The 26,010-nt window shown below is 38.3% G+C and overlaps 1 protein-coding gene across 2 annotated transcripts in view; it reads left to right on the forward strand.

The window, feature by feature from the left end:
• The window catches only part of LOC135076057 (blood vessel epicardial substance-like), a 55,167-nt gene that overhangs the window by 27,205 nt on the left and 1,952 nt on the right, over positions 1-26,010 (forward strand). The window contains exons 3-6 of one of the 2 annotated variants that reach the window (XM_063970511.1): positions 8,941-9,043; positions 13,489-13,629; positions 14,470-14,605; positions 16,816-18,140. In XM_063970511.1, coding sequence (XP_063826581.1) covers positions 8,941-9,043; positions 13,489-13,629; positions 14,470-14,605; positions 16,816-16,865 — 430 coding nt within the window. In that variant the 3' untranslated portion in view covers positions 16,866-18,140. Of the gene's footprint in view, positions 1-8,940; positions 9,044-13,488; positions 13,630-14,469; positions 14,606-16,815; positions 18,141-26,010 lie in introns of those variants that run through there. The other variant, XM_063970510.1, reaches the window with a different exon arrangement.

Genomic DNA, 26,010 nt, shown 5'->3' on the forward strand with positions numbered 1-26,010 from the left:
AATTGCTAAAATCAAGTGGCAGTGGGCGGGGCACATAGCTCGTAGAGACGATGGCCGTTGGGGCAGGAAAGTTCTCGAGTGGCGACCACGGGCTGGAAAACGTAGCGTGGGCAGGCCTCCTACTAGGTGGACCGACGATCTGGTAAGGGTCGCGGGAAGAGCCTGGATGCGGGCAGCGCAGGACCGTTCATTGTGGAAAACCTTGGGGGAGGCCTTTGTCCAGCAGTGGACGTCATTTGGCTGAAACGAACGAACGAACGAACTTTGACTTTGACAAACGTCAAAATCTGTCAAACTCTATACAAAAAACACCAGTTATTGTTAAAGTAAGTTGGTGCAAGCTTTCAGCTATTTTGGCAGCCAAAAGAAAGTTCAGCAAATCCGTGTGAAATATGAAGCAATAATTTATACAGTTTTATAATTATTTATTCGATTCTTTGATACGTTATCAAACGCAACCATAAATGTCACTGGGTCAGAAATAGGCGTATTAAAACGTGAACAATTAGTTTTACGTGATTAATAATTTAATTGGCTTTGTTTACTTGTTATAGCTTTTTTATTTGTTTCATTGGGAAGCTTATTTGTTTGATTGGGAAGCTTAAACATTTGCATTTAATTCAGAACTAAGAGGCTTACTTTTTAATCGGATTTCCTATGGTCATTCGATATTAGTAGGGTTTCCTCGTTTCGTATAAATTGAAACCTTTCACCAAACTGCTACACTACATAAAAATACATACAATTGCATAGAGATATTCCCACCGTTGAAATAGCAAAAAATCTAATCAGTTTAGTTAGGCAATTACACTAAAAATTAATTAGTAAAATGGTGTGAAATGATATCAAATTAGCAATAACAATAATTTTGAAAGTTACTACGAATAAAAGTGAAATAATAAATGTAAACCGCATTTATCAAACTTAAACACAACCTATTTTATGGATGCTATTAATCAACTCAGTTTTACAACACTATTAGTCTATAAATAAAATTATACTATCGCTGGGCATGTTAATATTTATAACGTCGATGCTTTATCGATAGTAAAACAGTCGAGTAACACGATAGTTATCGATTAAAAACCCACAGGCCCGGATCTGGTAGCAGGTGTGCTTGGGTCTCGAAGTTTACAATGATAAAATTATCTACGAATGTTCTAATCCTGACGATAACGTAATTAATCGAGTTACTGACTGTGATTAATCTTGACAGAATGTTACATTGGAGCCAGATTGTGATGCTTTTGAAATTGTTCATGTACAATTGATACTTCAGAATATAATTCTTACACAAAATACGTAAGAAGTACAAAATTAAATAAAGTTGATGCCAGTGTTTAGCTTAATTCCAAACTCGTTTGAAAAATTGTAAAAAAGGGTAACTCTCCCGTTTTCCGACATCGTCAAAAATAAATTTAATATTACGTTACTCGTTTAACGTGACCTGTTCCAAACCAATCTCTAGTAATTGAAAAGGACGGCACAACTTTTAAGAACATTAAAATTTCATTTTTAGTTAATGGAGTAGGTAAGTAGCTTATTCTGTAAAGGCCAAAATTATTGATAATAATATCTGATCTGATATGGTTTCTATTGTGACCGTTTAATTTAATTAAACTGTTTTATAAATCTTTTTATATCTTATCAATAGCATACCTAAATATTAATGTTCATTCATATCTTAGACTGGGAATTAATAAGTCCTTATACAGACTTTTAACTCCCACTTCATAATATTTGAAGCTTTTCAAAGGCTTTCTAATGATCAATCGCTTAGGTCCAAATATAGAACGTAGGGTATTTCTAGTTTGTACTCGTATATCAAAATAGGTTTAGAAATAGGCCCAAATATTGAATGTAAGGTATCTATATACTCTCTAGTTTCCCTCTATGTAAATTAAAATGTTAAACGATGTAGTGGTGAACATCTAACAATGACAGTGAGGACAGAAAAAAAGCGAAGTGTTTATTCTTATAATGTTATTTCTTCCGTTATTTCATAAGCCCTAATTTGCATAATTATTAAAGGTATCTTTTACAATGCAAAGAGACCAATCTCTACTCCATCTATAAACCAAGAAGGCATTAGTCCCCTGCAGACTGCGGTTCCTCAGTTCAGTTATCCAGTGCATTTGGAGCGAGGGCCGACCGCTGGCCTAAATCCCGTCTCCGCACCCTGGCGCTGCCAATAAGATTACTTTGTATGTTTAAACTAGCTATTACTCGCGGCTTTGCCCGCGTTATGGGGTCAAGCTCATGATATATTTTGGGATAACCATCTATAAACCAAAACGGCATTAGTCCTCTGCAGACTGTGGTTCCTCACTTCGCTTATCCGTGCATTTGGAGCAAGGGCCGACCGCTGGCCTAAATCCCGTCTCCGCACCCTGGCGCTGCCAATAAGATTACTTTGTATGTTTAAACTAGCTGTTACTTTCGAATTTGCCCGGGTTATGGGGTCAAGCTCATCATATATTTTAAGATAACCATCTATAAACCAAGACGGCATTAGTCCTCTGCAGACTGTGGTTCCTCACTTCGCTTATTCGTGCATTTGGAGCAAGGGCCGACCGCTGGCCTAAATCCCGTCTCCGCACCCTGGCGCTGCCAATAAGATTACTTTGTATGTTTAAACTAGCTGTTACTTGCGGCTTTGCCCGCATTATTGGGTCAAGCTCAGAGATAACCATCTATAAAGCAAGACGGCATTAGTCCTCTGCAGACTGTGGTTCCTCACTTCACTTATCCAGTGCATTCGGAGCGAGGGCCGACCGCTGGCCTAAATCCCGTCTCCGCACCCTGGCACTGCCAATAAGATTACTTTGTATGTTTAAACTATCTGTTACTTTCTAATTTGCCCGCGTTTATATGGGATCAAGCTCATGATATATTTTGGGATAAACATTTTATTACCCGCGAGAATTTTGTTATGGGGTGATATATTATAGGATCTACATTCCTTACTTTGAATTGAATTACAAAAGGTTATGCTATGTTACCAAATTAATCAGCTTTTGAGGTCCACATGCTTTAGATCTTGGAACTGCTTAATTACTGAATGAGACCCTCAGAAGCAGTGTCGTCGTTTCAGCCAAATGACGTCCACTGCTGGACAAAGGCCTCCCCCAAGGTTTTCCACAATGAACGGTCCTGCGCTGCCCGCATCCAGGCTCTTCCCGCGACCTTTACCAGATCGTCGGTCCACCTAGTAGGAGGCCTGCCCACGCTACGTCTTCCAGCCCGTGGTCACCACTCGAGAAGCAGTGATAAGGTTAAAATTATACTGGGACGTGTAGAAGGGAATTATGAAAGCCTATTGGAAATAAATGACTTTTATTACTTAAAAGACTTATAATTGAGGAATATTTTGTTCTGTGGTATCAATATTTGAGTAATGGATACGTTTTGTTCGTACACAAATAATTACATCTACCATTAGCGTATTTATCTTACTGTTTGGCTTCCATTTCCTCTATCTCTATTTGCATTGGCTTGTTTTATCGTGCAATAATATTCAAATGATGTCAAAGTTTATTGTCAATCACACCAGTTCATTTACACTCCATAAAAAGAAAATGTGCTGTGGTGACTCACGTCAATGAATCACTCGTCTCTCATGCGATTCACGCCAGCATCCGATCCGAATAGCAAACGTACTCGTAATTTTGAATCGTTCGAATTCAATATCGTTTACACAATTTGAATTAGAAAACTTACTAAAATGTCAACATCAAAATGTAAAAAAATACTTCTTTAAAAAGGAGAGCTTTGTTGTTTTGTAATGAATCTGCATCGTGCGGTCCACACAGCAGTCTGAGGAGGAACACTATCTACCTATATTGGTCGCGATCCTCATCCGGGAGGGACCGAGGAACAGAGGCGGCGTAAGGCGTAGGCGACGTGGGCCACCGCCTACGGCCTCGCGGTACAAGGGGCCTCGCGCATCAAAAATTTGAAAAAATGTATACAAGGTGGAGATGACAATATCACAATACGAACATTGACTATTAAATATAAATTCTTGATAGCTAAACAATGTAGTTAAAAATAAAAATATATTTTTTTCCAAACAAATTCAGCCATAATCAGACACAAAATTAAGCAACAACAACACGGTTTTAAGTGACGAACATTATTCTTTGGCGCAATATTCCTTTAAAAATAATCACTGAATCAAGAAATCAGAAACTGTCAATGTATAGACCTTTGACCCTGTTTTTTATTATTTCATTATATATAAATCCGTCTTCAGGTCGCCACAGAACAAGGCCTCGCGAAATCTGTCTTGCCCACATCAAATTTAGGTCTTGCCCCGCCTCTGCCGAGGAAGAAGAAGAATGACTACATCTATGGGTTTCATTTATTAATTCAGCGTGTCATCATCATCAAATTATGTAGCGTGTAACAAACATTTTGAAATTGGATTTTAAATAGCTTAATCATCAAACACTTGGAGTGGCTCAAAAGAACGCACAATTAATTTGTATTCATGCACGAAATCAATATGCGTTTCGAACACTTCAAAAATACGTATCCTGCCTGCCTGAATCAGGATTCCTGATTTCAATTTAACCAACAAGTTAGTGGCGGGATTCGCTCTCATTGGCACATGAAGCTAAACACTGGGGCATTTTATGCAGTAGTAATAAGTGCGATTTTGCAACAAAACTGTGTAGCCTGGTGTGCTTTATGAATGTTGTGATTACTCTGCGGATTCGGCTCATTCAACCCTTAGGCTGAGTTGCACCACCTAATTTTGATCGTAACTATGACGATAACCGGTGTTTTTTGTATGGAGTTTGATCGATATTTGACGTTTGTCAAAGTTAAAGTAAGATGGTGCAACCCAGCTTTAGCGTGGCCGTAAATGTTTAACGACCACTCATCTCGACTCTCGGACCGCAATAAAAATCGGCGGAGCGCAGGAGCAACAACAGCTGTAAAACAATATTCGAGGGTTCCGTTATACGGAGGAGCCACCCTAGCGATGTGCAGCGCCGGGAATCATTTCTGAAAGTGGGAATATTACTGGAAAAGTTGCACGGTAATTTATAGAAGAGTTTCGTAGACTAATTCTGTTTATTTCAAAGATTTCTTTCGATCGTTCGTTTCAGCCAAATGACGTCCACTGCTGGACAAAGGCAACAAAGGCCTCCCCCAAGGATTTGCATAATGATCGGTCCTGCGCTGCCCGCATCCAGGTTCTTCCCGCGACCTTCACCAGATCGTCGATCCACCTAGTTGAAAGATTTGCTCGGACTTAACACTTTTGTAGAAATATCGCACCTTTTTCTACAACTACATAAGAATCCGCTGCTTGATGTGTCTATTTATTAATGAACTTAAAACTGCACAAATATACTCTTGCAATACATCATTCCAGTTGATGTTGCAGTTAACATCAGGTAATTTCCCGTCAGTAGGCGAGCAGATTTTTAATGTCAATTTAACGTATTCATTAAGTTCCCGGTACCCCATAAATGTTGCCGACAACAGCAATATTCCCGGTACCACGCTACATCTCTACGCTAATCCATCCCCACAGCACAACCCTTCAACTCTTCAACGCTTTTCCACTCAGCCGGCGGCACTTAGCGATACTCACGCACGGCCGAATGCTATACAGTAAGCATAAAATTGGATGCTCTACTAAAGCGATGAGCTGCCCGAATCAGGATGATTTGACATTTCACGAGAGCGCCGAGAAATCTCAACAATCAACAAAGACATGAGAAACTCAAAGAAATCGCTTCTAATTTCGTCCACTTTGTACAGCTGTATCGATTTCTTCTTACAGCCACTTTATATTACGCTTGACGAGTTTTTATGGACAAGTAAAAATATATTAAAAGCAGCTATAATAAGATCCCCGAACGTGATTGAGACGTCTGGAGAACATCTTAGAAGTTCTTTGTAAGGATTCATCTTCATCTGAGGAACGCGACGGTTTATTGTCAAACTCTATTAGGACGCGACCTTTTAAAGACACCGAGCTTTCGGGAATTATATTTGGACGAACAAACGAGAATACGGGATAATGTCAACGATCCGTTTTTAGATTCGGCAGCAATTTCGGCCGAAAGCGGGCCCATTTGAGCCCGGAATTTGGTTACCTTTGAATGACGTTACGTGTAAGCGCGCCGATTGTTCTCACTGATACAGTTTATTGTCTTTTATAGCTTTTAAGATGTATCTTAAATGACCATTATTTTCGTTTTATTTCTTTTAATGAATTCGTTACAAAAATGAGATAGCAAATTCGTTTCTTTATCTTGTTCTCTGAATCGAATTGCGTGAAAGTAGACTCAATGTAAATTAATTTCGATTCTTTCTGGAGTTCTCACGGTCTTGTCAGTATCTCTTGTATAAGTATGGAGGTAATATCACTTAGTCATCGTCCGGTGTCTTCGACTCCCAAACAATCAAGGGTCACGGTGGGTGAGCTCACTGAGCAGTGAACCTTCGACCCGACAGGTTGGGAATTCGGGACCCGCCTCGCGCTAAAGGCTCATTTGTATGCATTGAGATTAACGTTGGAGTCGATATAAATCAAATTCCTCTTTCATTGTTTGATTTAACAATAATCTAGATTGTTTAATGTATCGGATGGAATATGACAGATTCCACTTATCTTTTGACTCAGCTTTTCACGAAATCTAAAACTTTTGATGTTCCTGTCATATTGTTTTACCTTACTTACTTTTAAGCGTTTTAATCCTTCAAGCTCCGCGAATCTAGCTAGACACAATAGATAAATAATCAATTGTTATGACATTAATTAATGCCGTCTGGGACTCAATCGGTTAAAGGTTGTTCTTATTTATTAGCTTTCAAATCTTACTTCTTTATTTTATTCTGTACAATTAATTATTCGTGGAATTTGAAATACCAGGAATTGAAGCGCATACGTATATGCAAGTTTTGAGCCTCCTTTGTCCAGAAACAAGTCAGTTGATTACTTTGGAAATGACCCGTCTGGTGTTACTTGATATCCCTGCGACTGGCAATGAGTCACCGCGCTGCTGATGATATTAATTAATGTATTCGACAGGTCCTTAAATTTAAAGCCTGACTGTTGGTGGTGGAGGGGTGTTCCTAAACTTAAAGTATTTGTTTAATTACGGTGTACTTTGATCTCTTATTAACCTCCTGTCACATAAAAAAGAACCTTTTCCTATGCGGTGAAGTTATACAGGCGAATCCATTTTATTACTTCTGGAATCACCGCAATCAAAAATGTTAACTTCAGTTTCTTCTAGATTCTAGCAGTTAATTGAACAATTTGAATAAGGCTGGGTTGCACCGCCTAACTTTTACGGTAACTATGACGATAACAGGTGCTTTTTGTATGGAATTTGACAAATTTTTGACGTTTGTCAAAGTTTAAGTAAGATGGTGCAACCCAACCTAAGTGTTATGGAAACAAATCATTTAGGCTGAGTTGCACCACCTGACTTTAACGGTAACTATGACGATAACCGGTGCTTTTTGTATGGAGTTTGACAGATTAGTGACGTTTGTCAAGGTTTGTAAGTTTGTAAGTAGGATGGTGCAACCCAGCCTTAAAGTTTAAAAAATATATATATATCCTTTGATTCCTAAACCTCTGTCGGTTTTATAGCCCGCGGTGAGTTTGGAAAGGACATGAAACTAACTTTTGAATACAGTTTCAAAACGTTCTGAACTTTTCGCCGTTATTAAATAACTTAGTTTTAGCTTGGGTACTACTTCTTAGAATTCGTATAATTGTAATCAACAACATCGGGCCGTGACTTGATGTGAAGCTTCCTCGCTGTTTCCGCAATAATAAGATGCCTATTCGACGACTGACTTGTTTTGCACGCTAGGTCACGTTAGTCCGCCAGAAGCAAGCATAGTGGATTGATTAATTTTATGTTTATTTGTTATCTGCTCGCCATAATACTCGTACTATTAATAGGTGTGATTACTTTGTGTCATAAAATGTCTGTGTTATAAGATTTATATTTATTTTAGTTGTATTTGTATTGGTTTGGTTTCAGTGATCATTTCTTACTGATGACGCAAACAAAAACGATTTATTTTTCTGTGCAATATTTATGCAAATATTAATCCTGAACCTGAATAGTTTAAGCATAGAGCCCACTGTTAGTATAATAAATGATATGATTTGAATCCGTATGTATGACCTATGACTCGTACATAATGTGCGGGGAGCTTAACCCGTTCACCGCAGTGCGCCGTTTTGTCCCGCTCGTTCTAATTAGCGACTTCTCACGGCCCGCGGTTTATTAAACCTCGTGCATTAAACTTGGGATTTTTCCCATTATTAAAATGTACGGTTTTGTCGAACTCTAGAACAGTTACGAGTAAGTGCACGCGTTTGTCTTTTTAGACCGCTATCTATCGGGAAGCAATATGACAAGTTAATTACGCTTTTTAACTCAAATAATGATAATGTAACGTGGAAATTATGTAATTGTTTTGTTAATTGCTCGCATAATGAGTTAATGTTGTTATATAAACTAATAGATACGAATAAAGAAAAGTAACGTAATTTGAAGAAGATCCTAAGAGTAGGCACACACCGTTGATTTTTAGTTGGCCGATAGTTGTGCCCGATTTTAAATTGTACTTATGAAGAATCGGCCAAATCGAATCGGCGTAGTGTGCGCACTCCCATACATGCCCACACTGATCAACTGCCCGACTAAACTATCGGCCGACAAAAAATCAACGGTGTGCGCCTACTCTAATACTGAGGAGAAAACAACTCGAGCATCATTAAAATGTTTTGTCTGTCAATTCCATCGTTTTATGTCATACCATGTTTGTGTACCAATCGATCAACATGGAAAGCATTGGGGGCAGTAGACGTCCTGTGGCTGAAATGATGATGTTTGTATAGGGTTCTTCTTGTATTACAAACCATTAAAATAAAATTTTAACCCTTTTCAGGTTGGTGGTGTCCCAAAACCAGAGGGCTCTGCACATAGTGTTCCCGCACCACTTCCTCGACTCGCCGGAGTGGTTCGGGGTCTCCACAGACGAGTATTTCCAAGTAAGGCCTAACTTCTATGAAGAAACTCCTTAAAGTTAACAATATTTTTATCTACATAAAGGTGCAACCTTATTTAGCATATCAGATGCATATGGCGGTTTGTTTAAGTCCAACTCTAGGGATTTTTGATTTCCTGTACTTTACGAGATTTTTTCCACCTCGTGTTCCACTGCAACCGCTCCGGAGTTAGGATCTAAGGCCTTATAAACTTACCCATCCCAACTAATATACTGTTACGCTTTCCCGCTTAAACCTCGCAACCGATTTTGATGAAATTTGGCATAGAGATAGTTTGAGTCCCGGGAAAGAACATAGGATAGTTTTTATCCCGGTTTTTGAAACAGGGACGCGCGCGATAAAGTTTTTCTGTGACAGACAAAATTCCACGCGGGCGTAGCCGCGGGCGGAAAGCTAGTAAAACATAAAAGTTTTAGATATTCAGTTCAGTTCCTCTGTGATTGAGGATTTCGGCTGAAGCTCGCTTCCACCTTCGGCGACAAAACTCTGGCCGACTACTGACTAGGGCAAGCCAGAGATGAGAGTTATGCTAAAGCGAAGAGTGGGACATTTAATTTTATTGTCCCGAAGCAGTGGTAGGGTTAATACAGGGACGTGTAAAAGTGCTTTTTAAAAGCCTATTTGCAAATATGAATGAGTTTTATGAGTTTTTTTTATGAGTGGGATCTAAACCCATCCGGGAAAAGTAATTAGTGCTGCTGTGCCCGTAACATTTCTAAGAACAGGAATAAATCTCAACCTTGAAAATTTTCACGGGAAAGCACTTCCCTATACTTACTGTAAGTCGCCCGTTTTATTAAGCCGCTCCCAGTGGGTGGGGTAAAAGTAAAACTTTATTTTCGTTTATTAATTAAAAGCAGTCTTGACTGCGCAAACAAGTTTGTCTATTACTCTAATACGGGGTGGCCCAGAAGAAAGTTCACTTTTGAAATTTCATGGAAATTCAAGATTTCAAGAACACATTTCAAGATTTTGATGTATGTTGATCGAATGTTGTATGCGTCAAGGAAATCTCCTGGGCGATGTAATAAAATAAAGTTAAATTTAAAAATAAATTGCATACAATTTCCTTTAAATTGCAATAGTTAAAGTTCTACAAAAATGAACAGTTTTCGTTTCCTTGAATATTCAAAAGTAAATTTTCTTCTGGGCCACCCTGTAGTTTACTACTAACAGTCGATCATAATGGAAATGGCATGCACTGAAACAGTATTTAGTAATATTTAGTAGCTGTGGTGATAAATTTAGACGACTTACTGTAGTTTAGATTTATTGGTGTTTTGATAATGAGACACGAGATACGCTTGTTGTTTGTTAATATTGTGTATGAACGTAATTATCTTTACCAATATTTATAAATGTGAAATCTATCTGTATATTATGTTGTCACGTCTAAACTTATCTTCACCAATACATTAGAACAGTCTTTCCCAAAGTGGGCGATAACGCCCCCTTGTGGGCGCTGTAGACTTAAAGGGGGGCGGTAAGAGACCCAGAAAAAAAATCGGGACGTTGTGTCGAGGCTTGGGAGGCGTCATCTACTAGGAGGACTCTTAGACACCGACTGAGCTCGACTCGACTACAAAAATGGGGGGCGCTAAAAATAATTTATTCTCAAAGTGGGCAGTAGACTAAATAAGTTTGGGAACCACTGCATTAGAATGTGAAAATCTATTTCTCTATTATGTATTGTCTATTATGTTATTACGCCTAAACGATGGATGAATTTTACGGAGAGTCCATTTAAGTTAGAGTCTCTCTATAAATAACGGTTGGTTATAGATAAAAATAGTACTTAATGTAGTTAAAAAATAAAGAATTTCATTGTTTCTGAAAAATTATAACAACACGATTATGTTTGTTTATAACGCTTTTAAATTGATAGTAACCTATCTCTAGATCTAGAGTCTAGCTATATAAACCCTAGATCTATGTAGCTATGTACAAGTCGCGGGCATTAGCTAGATTTAAATGATTTAAAACATAATTTTATGTTTATCAAAACGTGGTAACACCCATTTCGTAACAATTATTAATGCACGTATAATACATTCGTTATAATTTCGTTAATTATTCGTATAATCAGTGTGTTCTCGACATTGCTTTAATTTAATTGTTATACAAACATTATTGTTACACAACAATTATAATTTCTCTCTTACATCTAGCAACAATTTAATTATAAAGTTTTTTCGGATATAAAACGCCACCTATCAGTATTTTTAAGCAAACCTACTTGTTTATCATAAACGTCAATGCCGTCATTGATTTCCCTAGCGTTATCAAGAGATGGCGCTGTACGGTTCTGACTCGCGATATCAGAGTATTTTTTCCGGACTTGACTACCTTGAAGACCGCCTGGTAAAAATGCTAAATCCTCTAATTTGTCTTAGAGTATTTTTTGGAGTGACAAACTGAGAAGATTCCTTCTCTACTTTGTTACTAAGAAACAAGAAATAAATGGAAGAATCCAATAAACCGAGGTTTTCTTTTCATGAGACTGCGCACGCGCATAACATAGATACTTTTGCGTCTTGCTTAATTGTCACATTTAAGCTTCTAGCAGACCTGTTCATCTACGCGAGATTATATCGAAAACAAAACACGCACGATGGCCCACCTACAGGATACTATTCGACAAGGCCTCACATACGAGCGAACATTGACTCACGCACGCGTTTTCTTGTGTATGATGGAAGAAAATTAAGAAAATGGTGTACTGAATACTGTGCAGTATTTAACTGCCTAAATAATAATAAAAACACAGAATGTACTTTTTTAAGTTGCCTCAAGACACTGAGAGGTAAATAAGTAGATAAAATTATTCATGATAGGTAATTCATGCTAAATCATGTAAAATCATGTATTTCCTCCGCCATTTTCCGCAGTTTGGCACCTCACGTCACATCATTTTACCGAAGTCAGCCCTATAGCTTCGGCGCAGTGCCGATCACTGACGTTTGTCAACAAAATGGTGCTTGACTCTTGAGACAGGCTAAATTACACCATATTGTTAATGACATTGGGCATACATTTTTTTAAATACCTTCGCGAAGTAAAACTTCTGTACGTAGTACTTATTATTATTCTGTGCTTCTAGTGGATATTTTATTAATCCCAACTAATATCCCAACTAATATTATAAATGCGAAAGTAACTCTGTCTGTCTGTCTGTCTGTTACGCTTTCCCGCTTAAACCTCGCAACCGATTTTGATGAAATTTGGCATAGAGATAGTTTGAGTCCCGGGAAAGAACATAGGATAGTTTTTATCCCGGTTTTTGAAACAGGGACGCGCGCGATAAAGTTTTTCTGTGACAGACAAAATTCCACGCGGGCGAAGCCGCGGGCGGAAAGCTAGTTTCATAATAAATCTTTTCTTTCTGTTATGTTATTTGTTTGGTGTGCAATAAAGTGTATTTATTATTATTATCAACATAAAAACATAACCCTCCTTCTGGCACGGTCGGATATAAACAACAGCCACTACCAGCGACGAAGACAATTTTGTGTCCAGTTTTTTTTATGCATAACAAGGCAGGTATTTGTCCGCAATCGCAACTGGTGCAGTCTAGGATGGTACATATCTGCTCTGTAAGTTCCTATTAACTCTCGCCTTGAAAAGGCCCGGATTATAGTGTTCAGGAAAGACAGCAGTTTGTCCAGTTGCTTCCACTTGATACACTCATCTCGTGCTAAAATGCTAATCCCAGATCAACAACATTTGGCATGCTCACGCGCACGTGGGCCGCGTTATGCATTATGATTTAACGCCACACTTTCACTGGCGTCTTTGGCCACAAGGCGTGGGATGCATTCGTATGTAACGAGGTTGAAATTGTTGTTTGTACTTCCTGATGCTCATGGGTTTGTTTATTAAGCTGTCCCGAAGGCCTGATGAATGGAATTATTCTTGTTTACTCGCTCCAACCATGTTATGTTTAATTAAACAAGGCGCGGCGCCACCAACAGTAACTTTCATCTTCTTAGTCGTTTGGCTCTTGGCAGAACTGTCGTGGTATAGAAACTTTACCAGAAGCAAATGGAAAACTGCCCTATACTTGACGTTAGCTTGTGCTTCAGTCGCCTGTTGCGACATACACGCTTGGACGAATTAACCACATTCGTCCAAGCATACACAGGAAGAGTACAAGTCCTATTTATATCCTTGTTTGTTGTCGGAACCATTGCTTATTTCTGATATTCAGATGAAGCCTGTAGACATTTCAGGTGTCCATAATAACGAAGTTATAATGTAAGTTTTGTACTATAGAATTTAGATGATTCTGAGCGTGCCATGTCTCTTGATCATGTTTATAGAATATCCCACTATTTCTACTAATTTGAAAGACGATAAGTTGCTCATTCGGTTAGCTTGCCATGCTAATCTTAGTTCTCTGATATTCACATACAGGCCGATGTTTCCAGGTGTCAATAATGGCGATGGAAGAGTCGCGGGTGCTGGTGTGGCACCGCGACAAGCTGAAGCTGTCCATCATGTCGGACGCCTTCCTGCAGGCCGTCTTCGATCATATACTGGGCAGGGACGTGGTGCATAAGCTCATGCAGGTACGACTAGTCTATATTGAATACAGGTTATACAGGCAAGCAGTTGAGTTTCGATGTTTCTTTACGAGATCGAATCAGAAATGAGGAGATCCGAACGAATTGAAGTCGTTGACATAGCCCGACGGATAAGCAAGCTGAAGTGGCAATGGGCAAGGCACACAGTACGCAGAATTGACAACCGATGAAGCAGCATGGTTCTGGAGTGGAGGCTGTGTACCGGCAAGCGCGGTGTAGGACGTCCACCCTTGCGGTGGACAGATGACTTCATAAAGGTAGCAGGAAGTCAGAGCTGGCTAGATAATTACCCTCGATACGCCAATGTATCATCACGGAATGTCGACGTTTGAATCTCCGTACAAAACGTGCATGTGATTTATTATTAGAGCCAACCATGGTTCTAAATGTACAGAGCCCCCTTCCTTAGGGACTAGACGTACGTAAGGGTGCCTACAAATTAAAGGCGTGAGGAAGTGCTGCAGAATTTCTAGAAGCGCAGTTACAGCGCCTATATCGTGACATACGCATAGACAAAGCCTCTTTGAAGGTGCTCTAAGTGGAAAATGAAGTAAAGATATTTAATTCTAGCTTTCCGCCCGCGGCTTCGCCCGCGTGGAATTTTGTCTGTCACAGAAAAACTTTGTCGCGCGCGTCCCTGTTTCAAAAACCGGGATAAAAACTATCCTATGTCCTTTCCCGGGACTCAAACTATCTCTATGCCAAATTTCATAAAAATCGGTTCAGTGGTTTAGGCGTGAAAGAGAGACGGACAGACAGACAGAGTTACTTTCGCATTTAGAATATTAGTATATATTAGTATAGATTCTTGCCGTATCATTCCAGGTGAGCGAGACAATGGCGGTCAGCAACGGGCACTTACCCAACAGTTACGAAGAGGGTGAGGACAAACCCATGCTAGTCGTGAAAAAGGCTGGCGACGGGCCCGGGATCACTGCCCTGCTGAACAGACAGCTGCAAGGTATGGGGGGTAGTGGGGGGAGGGGAGGTCTGGTTTGAGGGGGGATAGTCTGGTTGTTAGAATAGAACACTAGATAGAAACTTTTTATTGTACCATCAACGAAGTCGACCCATGTTCACTTTGAAAAATTTTCGTTAGCACGAAATGACCATAGTCAGTTACGCCCTCAGTCTTGTCCATTATTTGAAATAAAAAAATGACACAAGGCGTGGCTTGAGTCTAGCTAGTCGCTGCGAAGAAATATAAGTGGCTGCATGAGTGTTCTGAAATGACCCTACATTCTAATAACTTTGAATCTGTATCGTACTTGAGAATCGAAAGCAGAATCTCTGAATCGAAAAAGAATTCATCTTTCAGACCGAATTTCGAAAGCAGAATCTCCGAATCGAAAAAGAATTCATCTTTCAGACCGAATTTCGAAAGCAGAATCTCCGAATCGAAAAAGAATTCGTCTTTCAGACCGAATTTCGGAAGCAGAATCTCCGAATCGAAAAAGAATTCATCTTTCAGACCGAATTTCGAAAGCAGAATCTCCGAATCGAAAAAGAATTCATCTTTCAGACCGAATTATGGTGTGAGCTAAAAGTTCGTAGGTTTCGCTAACTCCACTTGTAAAGTTATTTACTTATTTCGACTACTTCCCACGAATTTCAGTCAGGTTCTAAGTATCTTTCTTTATTATTTTTTATAGACTTCATAACAACAAGACTATTCATAACAACCTCAAAACAGATTTCCATTATTAGCCGTAGTTAATCTTGAACTTTAATTGTGCATGGATGTTAGAATGCCAGAAATTCAGAAAGCTAACCATTGAGGTATATTCACACTTGTGACGTGCGCGGTGCGTGCGACTTTGTGCAGCATATCATTGTAAATTACACCTTATGAATCTATTATAAGCACGAATTTGCAATAACATTGTGCAGTTCGATGTGTTGTCAAAACTACAGAGATATCTGGGTCTACACGCCCTATGAACTTTACGAATGAGTGTGAATATACCTTTATTTTAAAGTACATTTTATTAAGTTACAGGCTATTAATTCCAGTATTGCTTATTTCATTGAAATAAAATCTAGCCATAGCTTTGAGCTATAATAAAATACTAGGTCTAACTTTGAAAGTAAAATTTTAACTTTATACATTCACATTTTAAACTTATTGGTATTTGGATGTCGTCTCGTTTTATAATATTTCAATGTTTTTCATACTTCAGGATGTCTGCTTATTTTTTTCTATAGTTTTTTGTTTTCTTTTCATAATCAAACTAAATATTAGACTTTAAATTCATTTCTTAGATGCTTTCACATCGTAACATGATGCTTATTATCGTCAATTTTTTTAGTATATTTATGCTAGTCTTCAGTAATATTTTTATAATAGTTATTGTATATCTAGTTTGAATTAATCAGGTACATTTTAGATTTAGCAGACATGCTCAAGTATAATATTCGATGTTACGCTATGTTGTTAGAGTACAATCCTTTTATTAGTAATCGTGAGGTTTTAAAACTATGTGAAATTATTTTTAAAAGGCCAGGCAAATCGCAACAAATACGATTACGAATAAACGGATTGTAGAATAAAGGGCTGTATACACGTGAAGACAAAAATATTCAAAACCTTTTTTGACTAAACTTCCCTTATCTTCGATTAAAATATTTTTCTCTTTAGATATTTATGGAATGAAGTAACGGAATTTTAGTCAGAATTCCTTCGGTTTCTCAAACTTTGATCCTATTAATGGCGGTTAAGTTCTAGATAAAATTCAGTCAGTGAGGAGTAGCCATATTCTTACAAAAACAAAGTTTTATAATTAATATTCCCATCGGACACTATGAAACTGCCCGAATACGATCGACGTTTTAGAAACCTAACCGTTCTTGTGAATGAGCAACATTTTTATATTTTATTAATTTTACCCCCTTGCTAATAAAGGTTACACGCGCGTTGCGCACTAGTTAAAAGTAATGTTTGACATTTTAACGCAGTTTTCAACATTCATGTAACTTTATATTCGTAGGATCTTTTTTGACACTTAAATTATTAAGCGAACTTAATGCCATAAGGCTTGTTAAATGTATTCCTGCACTATCGTGGACCATATTTGGTTTTAAAAATGTTGCTCATTCACAAGACATAACATCAGTGTCGCCCCGGCTTGTGTCGTGTCGTGTGTACCGCCCGTAACGTGTTGTCGTGCGCAGGCGAGCACGCGCCGCTGCTGCGACCTGCCACCGCGCACCTCCCAGCCTGAGGACTACATGTTACATGTTACCCCTAACACCCCCTTAAACCCCCTCCCGATTCCTATAAACCCCCCTTATCAAACCCTCTTAGGCCCAGAACAGACGGTGAAACGCAACTGCAACGAAACTGCAACTGCTAGTTACTTTTGAGTTGCATCTAAGTTTCGTTAAGCGTCCGTTGAGAGACCACACATGACGCGACCAGTTTGAAACTTTCAGTTTCATTCATCAAAATCATCACAAAGTTGCAGTTTCGTTGCAGTTGCGTTTCACCGTCTGTTCTGGGCCTTACTGTTACCTTAACCCTACAAGCCAAGTCCTAAACAGTCCGTACTTCCGCGATCAAACCCATGCTGACATCCTAGTGAATACTGGCGAGAAATAAAATCAAGTTCTGTAAAAACTTTTTGGTTAAAAAAAAAATAGTCTCACATTGTAAAAAGTTTTTAGTTGAAAAAAAAAATAAAAATAAAGAATAATAATTTACGACTGACTGGTAATTTGTTGTTGCTAAAAGCAAAAGCCATAAAAATACTGACAGAAACAAAAATGATGAAAAGAAATTGGCAGTCCTTTTTTTCTCACCAGTATGTTCCAGGTTTCTCTAATGCCGTTCAAATTAATCGGGCTATTGTGATTGCCTCGTTTATTGGTGACAGATTTATTTAACCAATAGATCAAATATTAAGTTGTTAGCCTTATTGATTCGATCAGTGTTTGAGAAAACCATAATTCATTCCCATTTGTGTGCAAATACCACAAAATAAATAAAAAGCGCAATGTGATATTTTTAATAAATATTTTTGAGGAAAATTTGTATGGCAACATTTTCCTATCTCAAAAGTTTGTTTTATTTTTTACTTAACTTTTATTTTCACTCTCAATTGAAGACCTTTTTTAAAGCAGTATTTGTGGTATTTTCACTAAAATTTTAATACATATTTAAGTATATTTATTTACCGAAACCTAGTAATCCGACCCGTAGAAATATAATTATGGTGTTCTGTGTGACATATCACTAATAACGATAAATATTAAACATATTTTTTATATTATCTTGATGTATTTTGACCACATTTCTAAATAACATTAGAATTTTTCAACGAATTTAAAGATTTTAGTGTGCTTGTGCTTCAAATATTTACTCACTTTAAAGTAGTTCTTGTAACTTTTTGATGTAGTTTCTATTTCATATCTAGTATTTTTTATCCCCTTTCATTACTTAAATATACATTCATTTATAAGTGTTGAATTTTACTTAGTATCCATGACACTATTTTACTAAAAAAAATAGCAGCGTTTTACCTGAAATAAAACGCATATTAAAATACTTACCTCACTGGAAGCTTTATATTGAGATAGCATTTCCGTTTCCTGTCGAATTTCTATGAATTTCCGTAGTCAATATCCGGTCCAGTGGCGACACCTGGTGGATGGGCGCTCACTTTTTGTTATCTTTGGTTGAGCGCGCCATAATTTCCTCATTGGCTCAATTTCACCAGGCAGGAATTAAAGTGAAAGCTTCCAGTGAGGTAAGTATTTTAATATGCGTTTTATTTCAGGTAAAACGCTGCTATTAAATTACTTGACCGTCACTGGAAGCTTTATATTGAGACCTGTTTGTTATCGCCTGGTGATCGCCACTGATTTATTACAACAATAAATAAATTGTGTACCTACGCCAATGTGACTATGATTAGGGTAAAATAATAACACAGCGTTTTTTAAAAAAGAAAACATTTTTTTTTTTAATCAATGTCATAATATTTTGATACAATACAATTATAGTGTTTAAATAAATAAACCTTTTTACTCCACTAATTTGTTTTATTACCTTATTATTATGTATAATAAGTACATTTATATTAAATACTCTAATCGATAGGATCAAATAATCGAGTAATATTTTTTGTATTAATATTTTTAATTACCTCACGTTTATAAAACTGTTTAAAGGTATTAGCTGATCGCCAATTTCCACGGGTCAAAATTTCGTCAAGTGGGTGATTCTCTAACCAGCTTTTAGAAGCTACAGCAGACCGGACACTTCCTGGTGTAGCTGTAATTTCGGCTTCTTTGAACAGGGATTTTACCCAGCCTGCTATTATTGTGCGCGAAGCGGGTTTAGCCTGACCTCTCAGTGTAACAAAAAGATTGAATGTTTTGGCAGTATCACGTCTTTCGTGTAACAATGTTATAGTCTTATTTAACCAAAATACTGGATCAAGCCTACGATTATTTTTATTAGAAAGAAGTTTCCAACCTGATTGTCTATAATTAGTACAGTCGGTTTTCGATCCGAATAGAGGCCAGAAGGTGATACTTTCGTCAGATCTGATGCAATGGTTAGGATCAATTTGAAGTAAAGTCAAATCGTGTATGCGACGACCTGAGCAAAGCAGTAGTAATATTGCGGCATGACGCGATATTTGGAAAGTATTATTTTCATTCAAATTATAGATTTTTAAGAAATTGATTAATTCATCGACATTCCAAATTGGTGGTTTAGCACATTTTGGTTTGACAAGAGCAATAGACTTTAATATATGTTTCACAAGAACATGTGAGCTTAAATGACTCGACTTTTCAGCATCACATAATGTGGAAACTACAGATTTGTGCAAAAGAATAGTATTATAAGATAAATTATAAACCAAATATAAATCTGACAAAAATTGCGCCAACTGAGAACCTGTGGGATTTTTCGGGTCAATCTTTTTGTTTTTGGACCAATTAAGCCAACGTTTCCAAGCCACTTCGTAGGTTTTTAAAGTAGATTTACGCCACGAATTTCTTAGTAATAGTAATTGGTCGTTGTTCCATGTTTTTGTGGCCTCGCTCCACCCCCACATTTCCAAACTTCGAGGACGATGTTCTCGACTTGTGGTGGTGGGAGACCCGTTGTCGTGTCCACTAGATATTTCTGCAGGTGTTTCAGGGTTAGTGGTGGTGCAAGTGCTCTGGTTTTCAGGTCTGCGCGCCAGAAAACCTTCTCCCACCGTGGAACTACCATTAGAAATATTCCTGTCGACTGATTCAAGTGCATCAGGACTTTGGGGATCAGGAATGGAGGTGGAAATACCCAAGCCAGAGGGTAGTGCCATAGATTGCTGAAGGCGTCGTGAAACAGGGCTTGAGGGTCTTTCAGGTCTCGGGACACATAATTGTGGACTACATGAGCCGTGGCTGACGCGAACAGGTCTATCATTGGAATCCCCCATTTGGAAAACACTCTTTCCAAGCAACCTGGGAGAAGATGCCACTCCGGTGGTTGTCGGTGACGTGACAGATGGTCTGCATGGCTGTTGTATTTGCCTGGGATATGATGTATATCGAAGTGTACTTGGTGTTTGTCTAATAAATTCAAAATTTTGTACGTTATTTCTAATAGTGCCACTGATTTCGTCCCGCCTTCCCTCCGTAGATGGGCTACTGCTGTTCTGTTGTCGCATTGAATGAGGATCGACGTGCAACTTAGTGAATGAATTTGACTCTGAAGTGCATATAATATGGCCAGCATCTCTTTTTGATTGGAATGGAGTATTAGTTCCTCTTGAGACCAATTTCCTGACAGGGCCACATTGTTTATCTGTGCTCCCCAAGCTAGATTCGATGCATCTGTGGCCAAAAACGTCGTTGGTGGAGGGTAATGCAGCGGTGTTGACGAGTGACAATTCTGAATCCACCAGGTTAACTCGTGTAAGGTACTTTCTGGTAGTTGATACTTGATCGATGGAAGATCTGGTAATGAGTTCATGAACATTAGAAGTTGACGATAGTGGAGTCGACCCCTTGGAATTACAAAGCTTGCAAAATTTAGTAATCCTATTAGGCTTTGTAGTTCTTTTAGAGACACCTCTCTTTGAGAGAGAATCTGATTCGATTTTTTGATTATGTTGGTGGTCTTTGTCTCTGGCAAGGATTTTAGATTGTCCCAGGTTTGCCACACAATTCCTAGATAAGTTATATTCTGTTGGGGACAAAGTACAGATTTCTCGAAGTTTACTTGCCATCCCAGATTTTGTAATGTTTGTACCACAAGTTTTACATGAGTGCGTAATGTATTTGCATTTTGATGTACTATTAGGAAGTCGTCTAAATAAACTACAATTCTTATATTCCAGCGGTCTCTTAGTACTTGGGCAATCCAATTGGTCAAAATGGAAAAGGTTTTGGGAGCTGTGCTTAAGCCGAATGGGAGACACGTCATTTCTAACAATTCTTGGTTGTATATGATGCGTAGGAACCGCCTGTGAGCTTTGGCTATTTTCAGATGGAAGTAAGCTTGAGATAAATCGACTTTGCACATCCAGTCCCTTGGCTGAAGAAGATTTGGAATGCGGTACATGTTTATCAACCGGAATGGTTCGGTTATCACATATTGATTTAGAGCTTTGAGATTGAAAATTGGCCGAGCAGATCCGTCTGGTTTCGGTACAAGGAAGAGAGGAGAAACAAAACATGGTGTGCGATGCACTACTTTTAAAATGCCCTGTGTTTTCATTTTGTTTATGATGTCCGACATTTCTACTGACACAGGTGTTTCGAATGGACTTTTCGTCATACTTGGATAAACAAGCGGAGGCTTTTGAAGGAATGGTATGCGATACCCTTGAATTAATTTCAGAATTATTTTTGGTGCTCCCATTTTTATCCAATGTAACTGGTATTTGACTAACTGACCTGCTCGGAATTGGTTCAAGTCATTGTTTATATTTCTTTTGATTTCCTCTTGATGTGGCATTATTCGAGCGTCCTCCTCGATAATTTCCACGATAGGGCCGCGAGCCTCGGTTGTGAAACGTATTTTTGTTAGTAACATTGTGGTGTTCACATGGTACATTAGATGTGTGACCTCTACAGGTACTTAAATGTTGATAGCCACCCCGCGAGGGTGGGTTATTGCAAGTGTTCATGTTTGAGGGTAAGCCGTGAGAAGGCATATCATGATACACCCATTGAGTTCCACGCGATGGAACTGTTGAACTTCGTGTGCCTTGCCCCCGCGAGGGGCGGCTACTGTTATTTTGATAAGATCTTGATTGTACAGACCCTTCAGCTTTAGGTGGCCAAAAAACTTTACGGACCCCACCAGCTTTATCGAGACACGCCGTGAAAGGCTCACAATCAAATATGTGGGTTTGTGATGGCGGTATTCTATTTAATGAAGCTTTTACAAACGGATCGCGAACTTGTTTTGTAATGCTTTCACGACGCATCTCGATACTTTCAGCTCTGTGTCCACAGACCAATTGCAAAAGATCTGATGAAGTTTTGTGAAATTCGCCCTTAAGGAATAATTCTTCTACTTTATCACTCAAGTTGTTACAATTAACTTCAGTATTTTTAGCCCAAAAAAGAAGGTTACGAATGCCCTCCTGTAATGATTGTTTTTGTTTTAGAATGCAATATGTGATTGCTGCATAGGACTTGTCAGCATTAGCAAGATATCGTAAATTATCATATGATTTTACCTCATCATTCGCCTCCAGGTCTACAAAGCCCGGGCTATGATTATATAATTTCTGAGTGTCAGCATACCTTACATCTGACCAATTAGGACTACCAAAGCGTTGAACATCGTTTAACATTTTTAAAAAGTCATCAGATGTCTTTGGAACTGAAGGCTCCTTTATAGTCCAGTAGAATTAGCTTTTAAATCGGAAATAATTCCTACAAAAGATTTTATTGTTTTAATGGCTTCATTGGTTGCCCATTAAGACTCTCCTAAGTTTTCGACTTCGACGGAGTTGTGCTTAAGTGGTGGGGGCCCCCGAAAGAGGCATTTTTTCGGTTTTCCGGTTATACCGCGTAAAGGACTTACCCTATCAAAAAGTGGTCTTCATGACGGTTGAAGGGCACTTAATCCTGCATTGAATAAGACCAAATTCATATGTTTTGGACAAACCGTTCTCGCGCTAATGTTCGGCAAAGTAGAAAATATACGTATAATTAATGACCCTCACCACGTCCAATGGTTTGTTACCCACAGACTTCCAAGTCTTGAAATGGGCCACCTCAACCAGTGTAACCCTATCAAGGCTTACGAGCTTGATGCGCCTATTCTTGTTCGTCCCAGCCGTTCCTTAACTGCGGTTGCTGCACATCTTCCTGGCACTCACCTGAACGACTCTGTGTTACCTACTGTGGCTGCCCCTCTTCCTTGTATCCTCCTGCATGACTACGTTGCCTAGCCATATGCCTGGTCTAAGGTTCGACGCCAAAAATCAACAACAACAAGTTCATATTAAAACGCTGAAGAGTTTTTTGTTTGTTTGAACGCGCTAATCTTAAGAATTACTAGTTTGATTGAAATCATTATTTTTGTGTTGAATAGCTCATACATTGAGGAAAGCTATAGGATATATACAATCACTCTACGACTAATAGAGGCGAAGCAGTAAAGAAAAATGTTGCAAGCACGGAAAATAGTATTTAAACTATTTTCACGCGTACAAAGTTGATTTTGTGGCGTCGAACCTTGGACCAGGCATATAGCTAAGCAATGCAATCGTACAGGAGGGTACAAGGAAGAGAGACAGCCACATTAGGTAACACAGAGTCGTTCAGGAGAGTGTCAGGAAGAGGTGCAGCAACCGCAGTTAAGAAACGGCTGGGACGAACAAGGATAAGCGAATCAAACTCGTGAGCCTTGTTAGGGTTACACTGATTAAGGCGACCCTTTACAAGGTTTGGAAGCATGTGGGTAACAAGCCATTGGACGTGGAGAGGGTCATTAATTATACGTATATTTTCTACTTTGCCGAACTTTAGCGCGAGAACGGTTTGTCCAAAACATATGAATTTGGTCTTATTCAATGCAGGATTAAGTGCCCTTTAACCGTCATGAAGACCGCTTTTCGATAGGGTAAGTCCTTTACGCGGTATAACCGGAAAACCGAAAAAACGCCGCTTTCGGGGGCCCCCACCACTTAAGCACAACTCCGTCGAAGTCGAAAACTTAGGAGAGTCTTAATGGGCAACCAATGAAGCCATTAAAGCAAAAAAATCTTTTGTAGGAATTATTTCCGATTTAATCAATTTTTGTGTTTAATTCTACTGGCCTATTAACTTGGTTTCGATCTCAAAAGTAAAATCTAAATTTGGAATATCCTGAATAGGAGTCTGATTTTCAGTATAATTTTGTTCATAAAGTTCATTACTAACTCCAGAAATAATTGATATATTGTCGTGCTGATCATTATGACAGCGGGCATCGACATTTGAATCAAAAACATGTTTACGAAGTTCACTTATTTCCTGAACTAATTTATCAATTGTGCGGCTGGAATGCCGAGTGCGCTTACTTTTCTTGTGCCGGCGATGCCGCTTGCGTTTGCTGCCCACAGAGGACGAGCTGGAGGAGCTGTCACTGCTGTCGCTGCTTGACGAGCTGCTCCGGTTGCGGCTGCTCCGAACCCGCTTACGAGCTTCGCCACTTGGCCCAGCCACAGCTTGTGGCTCGGTAGACGGCACAGTAGTATGATCCATCACTCTACACAAATAATTTTGTATTACTATATTTGCTTAAAATTTTTCACATCTGTTTACATCTACCCACAAAAATAAAAATTTTCAAAACTACGGAAGCATGTAATTAAAAGTTGATCGTTTATTTCACAGTATGTAGGTACTGTATAAATAGATCAAACCTCAATAATTTCACGAACGGCAAAAACCGTTAAAAATGTAGAAATAAAGATTTTTCACTTACTTGTAAGTGTTGCTGTTTGTGCACTTTTATAATTTTTATCACTTTTTTGATATAATTTTCACAACGACTGCGGGGACTGATCGTTGTTTTAAGCACAAGTTACTTCGACGGGAATCAAAACGCCAATGAGGAAATTATGGCGCGCTCAACCAAAGATAACAAAAAGTGAGCGCCCATCCACCAGGTGTCGCCACTGGACCGGATATTGACTACGGAAATTCATAGAAATTCGACAGGAAACGGAAATGCTATCTCAATATAAAGCTTCCAGTGACGGTCAAGTAATTTAATACCTTTATTATGTTCACTCTATATCTAGAATATTTTGAATGTAGCCTAGCAAGAAAGCCTGTCAACGGATGTTTTCTAACACCGATAGAGGTTGTCAAAATGACGTTTAGTGTCACACTGACATAAAATCCTTGACAGGTTTTAGCTTGCCAGTTGTATTTTAACGTCCTAGTCTATTTTGTGCTGATATCATAATATTTATGTAATAACACTTTTATGAATACATAGCGAAGGTGGATAGATACTAGTAATAGTTTTAGAAACATAACGCAATAATTATTAATAAATCTTATATACACTTTTAGAAACCCGTACCATTTACAAACCAGTCTGTTTTTAATGTATTAGATATTTTGATAGCTAAGAACCGTTTAAGTATTTTTAACTTAAAAAGTACATAAAAATTTGATCACAACGAATTTATAGAATATAAATTTTATGATGCACCTTTTTTATCTCTAATAAAAATAAACGTGTCTATTCGTCTTGCTTTTGTCGTGTGCTTTAATGTATAGTTTGTTACCTTTAATTATAATTAGTGTACGTAGAATTATGAGCTTTATTACATTTAATTACGGTCCTTAGTCCATCCCTGATCCAAATTCCTAACGCATGTTTGGAAGATCGACAGTCGAAAGGTAATTTTTTGTTTATTTGTTTTATTTTTCACCCATTCGCACCCGGTTTTATTTTTTATAAATGTTTTGCTGGGTAAAGGCATGGTTTTTCACAAAATGAACTTATTTTTGACATATTTGTTATTAAACATTATTTGTAATTATGTATACGAATTAAGGAAAATGTTTGAAATAATTAGTTTAAAACAATGTGTAGTTACAATATTTCAAGTATGAAAAGACTATGCCTTCTGCCTCTTTAATCGTTATAATTAACATTGGGGTGGGGTGTCAACGTCATGTCTTGTCTTGTCAGTAAATGTTTTGTGTTGCCAGCTTACTCACTCTTAATAAATAGCAATCCCTTTGGAATAACATTGCACAAGCTTTAATCACATAAATTATTTGCGCACTAAAATAATATAACTTCTCAATTGGTTATTGAATACTGCAAATAATTTTATTAACTAACGCAAAAGCTTGTGTGGTGTGGTCACAAAACATATTTTTAAATTCATTAAAAATCCAATT

The sequence above is a fragment of the Ostrinia nubilalis genome, chromosome 11, assembly GCF_963855985.1.
Source record: "Ostrinia nubilalis chromosome 11, ilOstNubi1.1, whole genome shotgun sequence".
Taxonomy (NCBI): Eukaryota; Metazoa; Arthropoda; class Insecta; order Lepidoptera; family Crambidae; genus Ostrinia; species Ostrinia nubilalis.